The sequence below is a fragment of the Rhamphochromis longiceps genome, linkage group LG13 (genome assembly GCF_057381845.1).
Source record: "Rhamphochromis longiceps isolate RC_006_pf linkage group LG13, R_longiceps_female_GT1.1, whole genome shotgun sequence".
NCBI classification, from domain to species: Eukaryota; Metazoa; Chordata; class Actinopteri; order Cichliformes; family Cichlidae; genus Rhamphochromis; species Rhamphochromis longiceps.
In genome coordinates, this window is record NC_140569.1 from 20034981 (window position 1) to 20049365 (window position 14385).

The 14385-nt window shown below is 42.7% G+C and overlaps 1 protein-coding gene across 5 annotated transcripts in view; it reads right to left on the bottom strand.

The window, feature by feature from the left end:
* dst (dystonin) overlaps positions 1–14385 on the bottom strand; it is a 97561-nt gene that overhangs the window by 18887 nt on the left and 64289 nt on the right. For all 5 annotated transcript variants that reach the window (XM_085428342.1, XM_085428344.1, XM_085428340.1 and 2 more), the window contains 17 exons: positions 14188–14317; positions 13716–13915; positions 13120–13618; positions 11543–13011; positions 4714–4875; positions 4443–4613; positions 3997–4163; positions 3698–3857; positions 3150–3476; positions 2910–2994; positions 1973–2214; positions 1671–1877; positions 1458–1577; positions 1220–1327; positions 914–1132; positions 623–826; positions 80–311 (listed from right to left, as the gene is read on the bottom strand). In XM_085428342.1, the coding sequence (XP_085284468.1) occupies positions 80–311; positions 623–826; positions 914–1132; positions 1220–1327; positions 1458–1577; positions 1671–1877; positions 1973–2214; positions 2910–2994; positions 3150–3476; positions 3698–3857; positions 3997–4163; positions 4443–4613; positions 4714–4875; positions 11543–13011; positions 13120–13618; positions 13716–13915; positions 14188–14317 (4702 nt within the window). The remainder of the gene's footprint in view (positions 1–79; positions 312–622; positions 827–913; positions 1133–1219; positions 1328–1457; positions 1578–1670; positions 1878–1972; positions 2215–2909; positions 2995–3149; positions 3477–3697; positions 3858–3996; positions 4164–4442; positions 4614–4713; positions 4876–11542; positions 13012–13119; positions 13619–13715; positions 13916–14187; positions 14318–14385) is intronic.

Here is a 14385-nt window from a genome sequence, read left to right on the forward strand (position 1 = left end):
TGCACCTGGAGAAAAGCTTGATGTTTGATAAATAATAATAAATGTATAAAAAATGATTGAAAGCATATCTATACCGTACCTTTGGCAGACAGGTCCTTGTCTGCCCCTTCGGATCGTGCGATCATCTCTTCACCTCGTTGCTTCAGTGTCTCATAAGATGGCTGCAGCTTCTCCAAATCCACAGAGACCGTCTTATTTTCTGTAATCTGCTCCCTGATCTTGTCCACCTCCACTGAGATGGATGGAGGCTGATGGAGGCGTTCAGCAATCCGTTCCAGGGATTCGAGCATGGGATCAATTTTATCATGGAACTGGAAAAGGAGGAAAGGAAACACGTCAGTTTGCATATATAATTTATATCATGGGTTTTTATTATGGAAAGTTACCTTGAAACAAGAACACGTCTGTATAATTATTTTTTACTTTGACAAATTTGCACATATTCAAAAATGTAAAAGCTACTCAACTAACTGAATAGACAATTAACAGCCAAGGTAATGTTGATGTTTACATTTGCAAACTATGACCACCATTTGCACCAGACATCACTATGATCAACTTAATTATTCCCAATAATCATATATTATCAAATAATCAAACCTAATAAACAGCTACTGCTTACCTGAGTGGATTTGGAGATGGCTTCATCCAAAGTGGCAGCTCTCTGCTTGACATCAGCTTTCAGTTTGGTGTAAAGTTGGTCAGTAGCTGTGTATTTCTCTCTGATGGGCTCACCCTCCACTGGGCTGAGCTCAAGTAACTGAGGACCAGTTTTATTCATCTTATCAATATGGGGCTTGTGCTCTGCAATCAGTTCCCGCATTTGCTGGAGAGGATGTGACATGATCAGTTTAGTTTTTAATTATGTGATTAAATGTTTTGTGTTGAGCATCAGCGCACATTGACCACTTACCCTGAGGTCCTCTTGTTGCTGCCTGAGCGTGTCGTACTCAATGGCAGGCGGGGGTAACTGGCTGAAGGTGTTTAAAGTTTCCTGAAGCCATGGCCCCAGCTCCTCATAGGTCTCCCAGAACTGAGTGGCAAGAGACTGGGCTCGCTCAAGCTGCAGACAACGCTCTGAATTCAGCTGGCTGACGACACCATACTTCTCGAGGAGAGTCTGTGTCTTGGCCTGATTGAAGCCCAAGAAGAATCATTTTGAAATTTCTGTCCATTTTCTTACTGAAAAATGTCTGAAATTTGAAATATATTTTCTTACCTTTAAGATTTCTTTCTCCTCTGGGTTTTTGCTGGTCATGATGGCCTTTCCTGTTTTCACAATCTCATCTACAGCATCTTTGTGTCTCATGATGTCCATGGAGAAAATCTGTAAAACCAGTAGAGTGAGTTTGGCTGTATGTCAACAAAAGAAACCACTGTGTTTACTCTAATTTGTTTAAATAGAGATCTGTACGCACACACACAGACATGCACACACACACACACACACGGCTAACCTTCTGTGCTTGGAGCTGAGCTGTGGTTTGGTCCTGCTCCAGCCTGATCTCACCCATCGATAGCAGTTTCCCCTCAGCGTCAGTCAGCCAGGAGAGTTCATTGTCTGCGGCCTGTTCAAACTGGAAACAAGAAAAAACAAGAGATACATTTAAAAAATAGAGAGAGACAGTCGAATGAGAATAAAAGGCAGTGCGTTAAGTTATGTGGTTTACCTGTTGTGACTTGAGTATGTCAGCATTGATCTGGTCGACCTTCTGGGTCAAAGTGTCATAGGCAGCTCTGTACCTCTCATTATCCTCAGACACAAGTTTGTCCAAACTCTCACGAGTGTGCCAGGGGATCAAATCCAAGAGTGAACTGCTCAACTCATTCAGCTGGTCCAACACTGGTTTTTGGTCTTTGATCTCTTTCAACATGGCCTGGACAGAAAGCACCAGTTCATAAGTAATAAATGCATTGCTGCATTGTATGAATACAATTACAATGTTTTGGACAAAGTTGTAGAAATCCTTACCTTCTGCCTGCTTTGTGAATGAATCAGCTGCTCGCCGACTGGCTCCTGATGAGCAAAGCTGTTAATCTCAGCCTCTGCTTTCTCTAGCCATGAGCTCAGATCCGTGTGAGTATGCTGCAGCTTAGAAGACAGACTCAAAACCTGCTCCAGTGTCTTTAAAACACTGGCACTCATAGAGTTTATCTCAGCATATTTTGTTTTTATTCCATCCAGTTTGCCTTGGATAACGATCACCTCATCACCTATAGACATAAAGTAAATAATAATGTTCACTGTCATATGCTTCTTTTGTTCTAAAACAGAGATACCTTATGCTAACAACTTCCTGCTAGCTGAACTCCGGGCCAAAATTCATGAGGTTAACAGAAAAGAATAAGCCTGCATCCTACACAATGTTGTCATTTACAATCTGCATATTAAATTTATAGCAACATACATCTAGCTGAAGGTTAGCTAAGCTGATCACAAAGGCTGCAAACATAGAAGGAGTTTTTTTAAAAATTGTATTTGTCCTGTACTATGCAAATCAGAGAACAGGGGTTTTATCCATAACCTTAAGTTTACCTGCCCCTGTCCAAAAGTAACAAAGCGTGCTTATTTGCACAACCAGGGCTCTCTTTTTGCTACAAAATATATACTTATATGGAGATTTATATTAAATAGATGGTGGCTAGCAGCTACTGTGTTTTAAGCATTTCTATTATGCTAAGCTAAGCTAACTGGCTGTTGGCAATAAACAAATATAAATCCCATTGGACAGACAGGTGTTATCTCACCATCATTGAAAAATTAGAAATCTATTTCTCTGCAGAAGTTCATAGATGTGAAAACAACGTAATTCATGCAAAACGTCACTGCTCAATAAAAAGGGCAATAAACCTTATGATGAGTAGTACAGAGACAGAACTGTTTGCTACACTGATAAATGAAGACGTGCCTGTTGTTTGCTTCAGTAGCTCTACCCCATTGGAGATGGCTTGGTCAACATTCTTCTTCCTTAAGCCAATATCATTTTGCAGTGCCTGAAAAGAAAAAAAAAACAGACTTCAGAGAGTCACTGAGAGTAACAAGAAATGTTCCTATGGTGACACACAAAAGAGCAAAATAAACTGAAACATGATTGATGCAACTTAAATGAAAGGGCTACAAAATGTGTGGCCTGAGGAGGAGTGTATACCCGTTGGTCTGCCAGCTGCTTTTCAAGAACCTCTAGTCTGTAGTCTTCCACCGACACTTCACTCAGCCTTGTGTGTATCTCGTTGAGCCAGTTCATGAGAGCCACTTCATCCTCTCCAAACAGCTGGGCATTTGCCAAAGCTTGCTGAAGCATTTCAGCTTTCCTCCTGCATCGCTCCTGGAGCTCTATGTAACTGGCCTGAGCGGTGTCCAGTTTAGACTGAACAAACTCCTTATCGTCCACTGAGCTCACAGTTTTGAGCATTTGGCCAAGATTGACAGCCTGAAACAGGTCTTTACTGTGATTCATAATCTCCTCCTCTAATGCCTGGCGGCAGGGGATGGGAAATGGACCAAGAAAACATGACAAACAAAAAACAAACACGTGATAAAAAATATTCAACTGAAATTTAGAAAGATGAATGGGAAATAATGAGAAGCGCAAACTTACAAGTAACAAGCAAAATGAATAAAACTGAAGTGAACTTAACTGATAGTTTAAAAAAAGCATGAAAACAAATGGAAATGATGAAAAATGATGGATATTACCTTGTGCTGAGATATCTGATCTTCCAGCTTAGAAGTCTCAGTGCCTATTGGCTCAGAGTTGGCGAGGTGTTTCTCTGTGGCTGACAGCCACTCGCTCAGCGGCTCCAGAGTCTCATGGAACTGCTGAGTCACCACTAAGATGCTCTCTAGTTGTTTGTGCCTGGAGATTGAAATCATACCAACCAACAGACTTACTCCTACTGGTCATTAGAAAGAATGCACCTTCGCTTTTAAATATTGAGGATCCACCCATCTTTTATATGCAGTCTATGGTTTTACATTGCAGTGTTTATACTAACCTGTTTTCAGCCTTCTTGAGAAGCGTGTCCCACCTCTGTCCCAGGCATTCAATCTCTTTTGCCACTTTCTCCTTATCCACAGACTCTGCCAGTTCAGCAACCTTCCCTCCCTCCTTTTTTATTAGCTCCACTGTCGGCTTTCGGTCGTCCAGCAGTCTCTGTAAGAGCTGTCAAAGGCAAACAAAGAAAGAGAGTCATTGGGTGCCTTTTCATTGCTTTATTTTGAAGAAAAAAAAAAAACCCAGTAAATTTACCCAACAAAAAAGAAGTGCTCTTTAAACACAAAGCTTTGTGTACCACACTTGTTTTTAACAATTAATGCCAATTAAATAAAATTAATGGCGGGGCCAATGTTAAGCAAACATGAAGTATTGAAGTGCTAACATTAAAACAGACTTCAATGTGTTTTCTCTTTGTGTGAATCTGTGATTGCACCACTGGCTTACCTTCTGCTCTTGTATCTGTGCCTTCACCACTTTGAACTCGGCAGACGGAGGTTTTTGATTGGCCACGAGCTCCTCCGTGTCAGTCAACCAGCTGAGTAGGGACTCCAGAGCATCCTGGAACTGGCCACAGTGCAAGAGGGCTTCGTGCAGCTGGGCTGAACGCTCAGCAATCTGCAGACCAAATGGTAAATATAGATGTCACCTGTTTTAAGGGCCAAGGTCAAGTCTTCATATTTTCACAATGGAAAAAAAAAACACAAACACGTGTAACCTTTTTGTTGAGGGTATTCCACTTAGAGTTGACACCTTCCAGGTCGTCCTCGAGTTTCTTAGTGCTAGTGCCTTTAGCAGCATTCTGGATCAGACCCTGCCCGAGGGAATTGATGTCTTGAAGCTGGTTCTGCAGTGGATCAATGTCCTCTTTCTGAAAAGCCTAAATAGACATGGAACAAATCATAATGAATATTTTAGAATTGCTCAAAATACAATGTCATTAATCTTCAGGACATTATTTCCTGTGGCCTTGAAAAATCACATTCATACAAATCCAATTAAACTTGCATTATGTGTATGGAAAGAACAGATATTTCCATGAATTCATTCAACAAATCTGGAATTTGAGAAGGTGAATTACAATAATGTCCTGTTTTATAAGTTAGTTCAAAAACAGCTAAAAAAAAAAAAAAGACACACATAAAAATTCATAAATTCAGTGCATAATCCCAGGAAGTTATTTCATTATTCATGTCCAGAGACTACAATCGCCACATCAACACTTTTGGTTAACTTTTAAAAATCCAGCTAACACATTCAACTGTTTAACCAGTTAAGGAGTCATCAGCTTGGTTAATGGTTAAATCCCAGCTGTACACAATCACGCAGACAGACTTCCAGTCTGGCTGCTGAGAAAAACCTCATTCACCCATCGTGTAATCAGATATGTAAGACAAACACCAATCCATCATCCATGAAAAACGTATCTAAAGAGATGCATAATAGTGGTCAAAAGTTCAGAAATGGAGGGAGAAACTATTTTGGGCCACCTGTGGGGTCAATAAGCCCATAGGGTCCATTTCGGGGCACGCAGCAATGGCATTCAGTAAAGCCTCGATCTCTTGCTCCCCTGCGTGCTGGAATGTCTGTATACTTTTAGGCAGACAGGCTTCCAGTGACTGCAGAAACTCCTCCAGCTCCTCCATGCTGTATTTGGATGCCCCTTGTTGTACAGTACCGGGTTGTGTTTGCTGGCAGCTCTCCGTGGGTAGAGTTACAGAGTTTCCGTAAGTCTCAGGCTGTGTCACTACCACACTAACCAACTCACAGTCATCCTGAGATGACACATCCTCTAACAGTTCAGCAGTGGATAGCTCATCATAGTCTGTTAAAGTCCTGGAACGCCATCCAGGGGTGTCATTTTGAGCTCTGGAGGCTGACCCTGAAGATGACTTCCCTGTGGAAGATTTATAATCTCCATTGCTTAGGTTATCCCTTTCATTAACCTTGCTCCCACAGGATTCTGTCTCCTGAACCAAGCTGCTACTGTGGTAAAGAGATTGGTTGTCCCTCACAGGCGAGAAAGGAAAGTCCTCCTGCCCTGAGCTGAGCGATCGCCCTGTTTTCAGGTCCCCAGACACATGCATTGCCTCGGAAGATGAGAAGCTTCTTGTTCCGGGGCCTGTTCTTATGTGGGATCTACGACCATGTCGCTCCCTCTCCACAGTAGGGCTGTACAAACCCGAGTCCTCTTCAGATGTCAGTGAGCTGGTCCTACTCTGTCCTCTTTTGCCATTGATCAGGCCAGGCCTCTCCGCACTACCAGAACTCACTGTTCCACTGCGGCTTGCGTATTCGCCCAAATTAGTGGGGGCAAAAGTCCGCCATGACCGCCGATGATGACCGCCATGGTCCTTTTTCTCTCCTCCCTGCAGACGTGACTTCGACATTACTGTGTCATTCACCCTAATAATGTCCCCATTCAGCTTAAGTCCATCAAAGATGGCACGCTCATCTAGCGTGACAGGTTTTCTGGTTTGGATCTCAAATGAGCTAGAAGGAGTGAGAGCTCCATTTCCACACAGGCTGCTGAGGTCTAACGTGCGATGGGTGTAAGGGAGGTTGCCTGTGAAGTGACGGGAAGAAAGACTACCTTTAGAGCCCGAGTCTATTTGCTCATTGAGCCGGACGGTGTCATAAATGGATCTCTGGGGCACATAGCAGTCATCAATGTTCATATCCTCCTCCTCCCCCTTCCCAACACAGGAAGGGTTTTGTCTGAGGCAATCTGGTCTGCTCAGAGGCTTGCCCATACTAAAACAATTGTCACAGCTTACAACAACAAAAAAATATAAAGGAGGTATTGAAATCCTTTGAGGTATAAATTTAGTGTATGCTGAGTAGTTTAAAAAGAAGCCAACATGTGGTCAAAGTAACCGTGTGCAAAATAACACTGTTTGTCCTCTCTTAAATGAGAAGCTAACAACTGAACATAAAACATTTCAACTATTTTTTAAATAAAATATTCTCTCAAATTACAAATTCAGCCACAATTAAGATGATCAAACTTCAAAACAAAAGGCTTTGGATATACAAAAATATTCAAACAATATCTCCCAAAAATGCTCGGACTGTAAAACAACTTTATATTCCATAAAAGGAATGAAAGTTCAGTCTTTCAATAAAGTCACCTATTCCAAAAATATATTCCTCTGGGCTCTTCTCCAAGTATTGCCAAATACATAATTACTATTCCTCTGGTAGAAAGTGCTTCCTTTTTCCTGAAATCCTTACAACATCCACGTAAACTTCAGGAAAATCCTCAGTGCAAAGTGAAAATATCCAGAAACAAATCCAGCAGGCTCCACTAAAAACTGCAGGCAGTTCTGAGGAGAGCTAGTACTCCTGGATAAACAAAAAAGCCTGCCCTTCCTCTCCCATCGCTCCCCTCGCACTGACAGACACTCTGCTGGCAGAGGGTTTCATGCCCCGCCCCCGCTCATTATTCAGACAACATCTGCCACAACTCCTTTTGTGCTCTGAGCCGCTCCGGCCCATGTTGATTGGTGGGCATATGACCCTTTTCCCCCCCTGTTTAATTCCCCCTTATGTCCGCACGGCCCATATGACTTCACTTCTAACCCATGTTTGCATCATGACACATACTCTCACTTTTCCCTTTTTTTCCTTCAGTGACTGAGGAAATGAGAAGGGGAAGCAGTACGCACCAGCTCTCACTGTGATGACATCACACTACGCTGAAACACACACACTTTTTTTTTCCGTCTTTTCTCGCTTTGCCCTCTGCTTTCTTCTCGTGGACGGTTGCTGTGGACCCCACAGATATTCTTAATTACAGTGGAATGCTGAGGGAGGCACAGGTCCCAGGTAATTTAACACCGACGGCTCTGCCAAGTGCATGACGCGACTTTTTAATGTCCACTGACCGGGGGTAGGAGAAAAATGCAGGATAGAGAGGAGATAATGAAAAGAGTTTGTATCTGTTTCCTGCATTGTCAGCACCGCAGCAGCTCTGCGTGAATTTCAACAACCCAAACCACGGTTTCCAGTTCTGCACGCTTGAGCAGAGACGGAAAGAGGAAGACGTTAGGGATAAAAAAGCAAAATTTTAAAGCGAGCGTGTGTGAAGCTGGGACAAGTCTGAAAATTTCAATATATGAATACCAATTATTTTTCCTTTTCAGCTGCTACAGGTCTCTTTGTCACTCTTTGTAAGTTACATGTAGCTTTACAACCTGGCAAACTTTTCATAAATTGTGAACACTACATTTTATTTAAGTTCTAAAGACCAAAAGTAGAGGGCACTAAAGGTTGAAGAGGTGGTTTGTTTGTTTTTTAAATTGAGTAAAGCTCTTTTATTATCACCAAAGATGAGCAAACATTATTTAGAGTGCATGTAGTGTGTGTTCGAGGGCGTGTGTGCACTTCTTACAAGGATTACCAAATCTCAGTGATGCTTTGCTTTGCTTTCGTCTCTATCGAGTTATTACTTTTGGCCTGTAAATGGTAAATGGCCTGTATTTGTATAGCGCTTTTTCTAGTCCCTAAGGACCCCAAAGCGCTTTACACAACCAGTCATCCACCCATTCACACACACATTCACACACTGGTGATGGCAAGCTACATTGTAGCCACAGCCACCCTGGGGCGCACTGACAGAGGCGAGGCTGCCGGACACTGGCGTCACCGGGCCTTCTGACCACCACCAGTAGGCAACGGGTGAAGTGTCTCGCCCAAGGACACAACGACCGAGACTGTCAAAGCCGGGGCTCGAACCGGCAACCTTCCGATTACAAGGCGAACTCCCAACTCTTGGTTGAGATGGCCTGAAACAACATTTCACTCAAACTCACTGCTTTCACACTAGATGGGTCTTTTTTTTTTTTTAAATCCTATTGCATCTAAACTTTATGTCTGCTCTCTCCAACACTAGAAACCTTTAATGAGTAAAAACTCAACATAACAACTCCATTACACCGCTCGGCTGGCCCACAGGGGTTTCATGTTTCACATTAATAATAATTTCTCATGACTTTGTGAATAATGAATAATGTGGCTCCAGTGACACTTTTTACAACTATCATCACCTTCAATGAGCTGGAGTAGCTACAGTGTGATTCAGAAGGTAGACATTTGTCTTGACTTGCAAGAGACACTGATGTAATGTCTCAACAGTGAGAAAAAGTTGCCACACCAGCCCCCCACCCGTACAGTTGAGTCACTAAAACATGACCTTGGGTGCACATAAAGACACACAGGGCTTCCAAGCTCCTACACAACTCACGGGAAAACAACAGCAAACACATGAAGTCGAAGACGTCTCATTCGAAACTTGACCTAAAATGGTAACAGCACATGAAAGAAAGGAATCCAAGCGCTGTCTTTCTCTGTTTATTTCTTGCTCACTAGCTGCCAATAAAGTCCACTTAACCAACAGCAGAAAATAGCCTGATTCACTGGATATAAAAAAGAAGATGACACAATTATCCAGACTGCTGCTAAATAAAGAAACAACTTCAGGTCCAACACTGATTTGCTGTCCTGGACCGTTCCCCCCCTGATATTGTTACAAATGAGTGTAAAGAGGATTTTCCGCTGACAGCTGAGGCCGTGTATGCCCTCTAAATGCAGAGTGGCAATAAGACAAAGACTTGGGGGGTGAATCACCGTGACAATGCTGCTTAGCAACAACTTGAATCAATCACTTTGTTAATAGCTACCCTGCAAGCTCTTTAAACTAAACTCCACACTAGAAGCAGGCACCTCCGACCTTGCTACCCCAATGATATTTTAATACAAGCATCCCTTGTGGGGGTTGGATGCTCCCCTGTTCGAGTGCAGCTCCCCATTAATTGAGAAAAAACAATCCCTTGACCTACATACAGGACAGATCTGTGTGGTTTGCCTATACACAGCTGTTTACATTGTTTGGGGGATTTTGGTAAATACTAATACTATAAATAAAGAAGGCCTTCATCATTGCACCTCTACAGCAAATATAGGTTAATCTGCTTTTGAATCCACAGGAATTTAGGAGCTTTTAGAATATTTTGCATCCGTCTGTGAACCTTAGTACTGGCTAACCCATGTTTGATCCCTAAGTGATATCAGCAAAGGCACCCATAATTTTGTTAACAATGTGTGAGAGTTCGATTAACTTGAAAACAAACCATTATGTCTGTAAAACTTTCCAATATGCTTAAAGGCCCTACAATAACGCTCCAATACACTTAAGTCTATCAATTTTACACACTGAATCCAAAAATTACAGGCAAAAGTTGAAATCAAGAATTTATAGACTTTGGGATTAAAGTGTTCATTGGCATAGGCTGTAATTACATAGCAGATAGTTAAAATAATCAACCTATTGATTGATTTAAAAATGCTTCACCAATTGTAATGGACACTTAACTGAGCACAAATACTATATTATTCAGGGGATTTAAAAAATGACAGCAATGTCTTTACCAACAGGGGTCAAAATAACAGACATCGACTTTGAGCTCAGAGCTGCAGATGATCAGGTTGCAATGGTTTGGATCAACCATATCTGTGTTAAGAGAGGAAGATGCAGGCTCAGCGTCATCATAAACTCAAGCAACACCCTGCTGGCAGCCACCTGGCTATGACGGCCCTTCCCTTTTGCCCCATCACTGCATATGGAGCCCTAGCTCTTTTGTTGACACCAGATGCCCTAAATGAACCAGGAGTCCCCAGAGGATTGTGTGCTCAGTGTGCTGGTATAATTTCTCCTGTGCGAGGTTCTGTGGGTAGACAGCATGTATATGTAGGTTTTAAAAGTTGTTCTTTTTTTTCTTTAAACTAACGGAATCCAGATTTAGGCTTAAAATTAAAGCAGGATTCCAATTAAATCTATGTAGATCACAACTACAGTTCCCTCAAAGTGCTCTATACTGTAAGGTAAAGACCTAAGAATAACTAAGAAAACCACAATGAGACAATCCTCTGTGAGCAAGCACAGTGGAAACAAAAAACTCCCCTTTACAGGAAAAACCCTCCAGCAAAAAAATAGATCATTCTTAACTCATTTTTTTGTAAAGCACTTAATCCACTATTGTAAAATGAAAATTTTTACTTTAATGCTTAAAATGTAATTTTAGCAGGAATATCAGATATATTATATATATTGTTATAGATATTGTTGAATTTATTATATTATATTCAGTGTTGCTAGAAATTAGTTTGAAAATATTAAGCTTTAACTTTATTTTGGAGGGCTTACATCCGAAACAAAATCGTTAGAGTAGAAACTGACAAAAACACAGCACACATGATAAGATATCAAATGTCTACTGCTTTTCCAAAAGTAAAAAGTGAATGCAAGGCACAAAAATTGAGATTTTTTTATGATCATAGGAAATTACTGACTTTTGAAATAAGCTAGATGTATGAGGAGGTATAAAGTTCCTTACAACAATGATCATCAGCTTTACTACTGTAGCAACACTGATTCCCGGAAATCACAAACCAAAAAGGTGCAGATATACTGTGGTTTAATGTGTTAAAAATGCCATATTATCAGGCAAAAAAACTGAAAATAAAGCCTCAGATCAGGACAAACATACCTTAAAAGCCTCAAGCTGCTGGTTGATCACTTCTGTCTCCATGCTGACTGGCTCCTGGGACGCCTCCTTGTCCACAGCTCTGCAGAGTTTATCTTCCATTTGATTGAGTTTACCATACAGCTCCTCTAGCTTTGTAAGAGTACTCTGCACCTGGACCTCTCTTCCTTTGGCTCTGTCTAACAGTTTGCCACACTGCTTACTCAGAGCATGCAGATCTCTCTTCAGGCCCAGAAGGTCAGGTGAGGGTTCAGACTCTAACATCTTCTTACAGCTGTCTCCAGCATTGGCTGTGTTAGCCATGAGCTCTCGCAGCTTAGTCACAAAACTCTGAATGCTGTCCTGCTGTTCTTTAAGAGTGTCCAAATTGAGATCCACTGGGGACATGCTGTCTAGCTCATCATCCAGCTCTGTGAACTGTGCAAACATCTCGCGGATGTTGTTTTGAAACTGTCCGATACCCTGCAGTTTACCCTCCAATGCTTGACATGTCTCCTCCAGTTTCTTATTAAGGTTGCTGTAGTCCTTTTCTATGCTGTCTGCCTGTAGTAAGAGGTCTGTCACTCCTTCAGCATCTGGGACATCCACCACAAGGTCCTTGGCCAAGGCCTTCATGTGCTCTACTTGATTCTGCACAGCCTCTAAACTCTTGTGTTGGGCTTTCATGTTGGTTAGGCTCTTGTTGCTGTGTGCCTGAACTCCCTGTGTTTCATAGGCATCCACTTGCTTCTTAGCTCCCTCAAGCTGAGTCTTTGCCTCTTTGCACGCATCATTAAATTCCTTTACTGTGTGCGAGATCTTCTCTGAAGATTCCCTTTTGCTCTGCAGACTTTCCACTATATTGTCTACTCTTTTGCCAGTGCTAGCCTTCTCTTCTTTTATAGCGTCAGTGTCTGTGTTGGCCACTTCAAGAAGGCTATCTGCAGCTGCGTTGAGCTGCTCCACCAACCCTCTGTGCTTATCAACATCCTTCTGGAGAGCTTTCAACTGAGAAATGGAAGTCTCCACAGCAGCAGGATCAACGGTGAGCTTGACTCGGCCCTCGCTAGCCTCACACTCCTGAATCCAAGAGTTAAGCTTCTCCGCATGCTCCTGATACTTCAGTGATCTCATCAGAGCAGTTTGGAGTTTGTCAGCCTGCTCTGCGGAGCTCTTCTTCACTTCTTCCCAGTTGGATGAGAGGGTAGTAAGCTGACCTTGTAGTGCTAACTTCTCTGCACCATCAATGTTGTGCAGAAGCATCTCTCCCTCTCCAATGATTGTATTAAAAGCTTTCTCATGTTCACCGAGAGCCTTCTGGAGTTTACTGTGCTCCTCCACAGTTTGTTGCAGAACCTCCACTTTGGCAGAGATGGGTTTGGGCTTCGATTGGTCCTGGAGCTTCTCACCCAGCCATGACTGTAAATCTCTGGAAGTCTGATGAAACTGCTGAGAACTGGCAAAGGTGGAGTTTAACTGTTCAATTCTTTTTGCTGGAACAGAGAAATATGGAAAACATATTCAGTAAGTTGATCAACACCAGCGATAAAGTGAGTTTTATACAATATAACCAAACAGATTTTAATTTTCAGGACACTAACCTGCTTTCTCTTCCAACTGCTTAAAAGGCTTGCAAACACTCTCCAGCTGCCTTGCGAGGTCTGCTTTGAGGTAGTCCTCAGTCACCATCGCTGTGAGCTCTTCATTGATGGCCTCAGCCTCCTTCAGCTTCTTCTTCTCCTCTCGCAGCTGAGCCGAGATGTTCTGGGCATCCTCCAACTGCTTCTTCACAGCATCAGGTTGCGTGCTGAGGCCCTGATGGTTTGTGAGCTGACTCTCCAGGTGAGTGGCAGTGTTACTGAGGCTCCTCAGTAACTCCTGAAACTTTCCGGTTTTCACCACTGCCTGATCAATAAGGCTGTCTCGCTGGTCCAGCTGTCCTGTGAGGCCTGCCCACTTCTGAGTGACTGCAGCAAGCTGCTCGTTCACCAGCTTCCCACTCGAAGGGTCCTGATCACCTGATGAGCTTAGGATGGCGGAGGCAGCTTCCTCGAGTTGTTCATATTGAGGTTTGCGGCTCTTAAACTCATTCTGGAGGATCTGGGGGATAGAGAAAGAATATCAGATGACGATGAGCACACCTTAAGAAATCCTCAGGAAATGCTCAGTGAAAATGAGTCAAAGGCGCCATTCTAACCTGGACTTGTTGCTTCTGCATTTTAAGCATGTTCGGGTCTATGGAGAGGGGTCCAAGGACACTCATCATCAGCTCCTTCTCTGAAAGCCACTGACCAAGCTGCTGCTCTGTTGTTTGGAAGATGTCCAGATTCTTGTTGGACTGCTCCAGGTGCTGCTTCCTCTCCTCAACAGAGCCACTGATGTCTGCCCAGGCAGCATCTGAACAGGAGGACAGAACAATCACACCAATGTCCATTAGTCAGCACAACAGCACCTTTATGTCCTCTGTCCCACTGTTCTCCTAGCAAGCCTCCCACCTATTCACAACCTGGCACAACACATGTGTTAATTTAACCAGTGTACCGGGGGAAGGGACTGAGGTAGGCTCACATTTTGATAAATGAATTTATTAAATGCAACATTAGAAGTCAACATAGACACATAGACATAAACAACACGAGGCCATTTGAAGCCAACACCACGAACCACACCTATTTCTGCCAGCATCTGCTTCCATTTTGCTGCCTCGGGTGAGTTTGGATGAGTCTTAATCAAGTCGAGAAGCTTCTCTCTGAGCTTGTGAAGCACCTCTTGTTTTTGCTTCATGTTGTCTTCAAATGCCTGAAAGAGCAAAACAAATCATAAATACCTAATGATTTCTTTTAAGATTGTCCAATGGCTATCATATT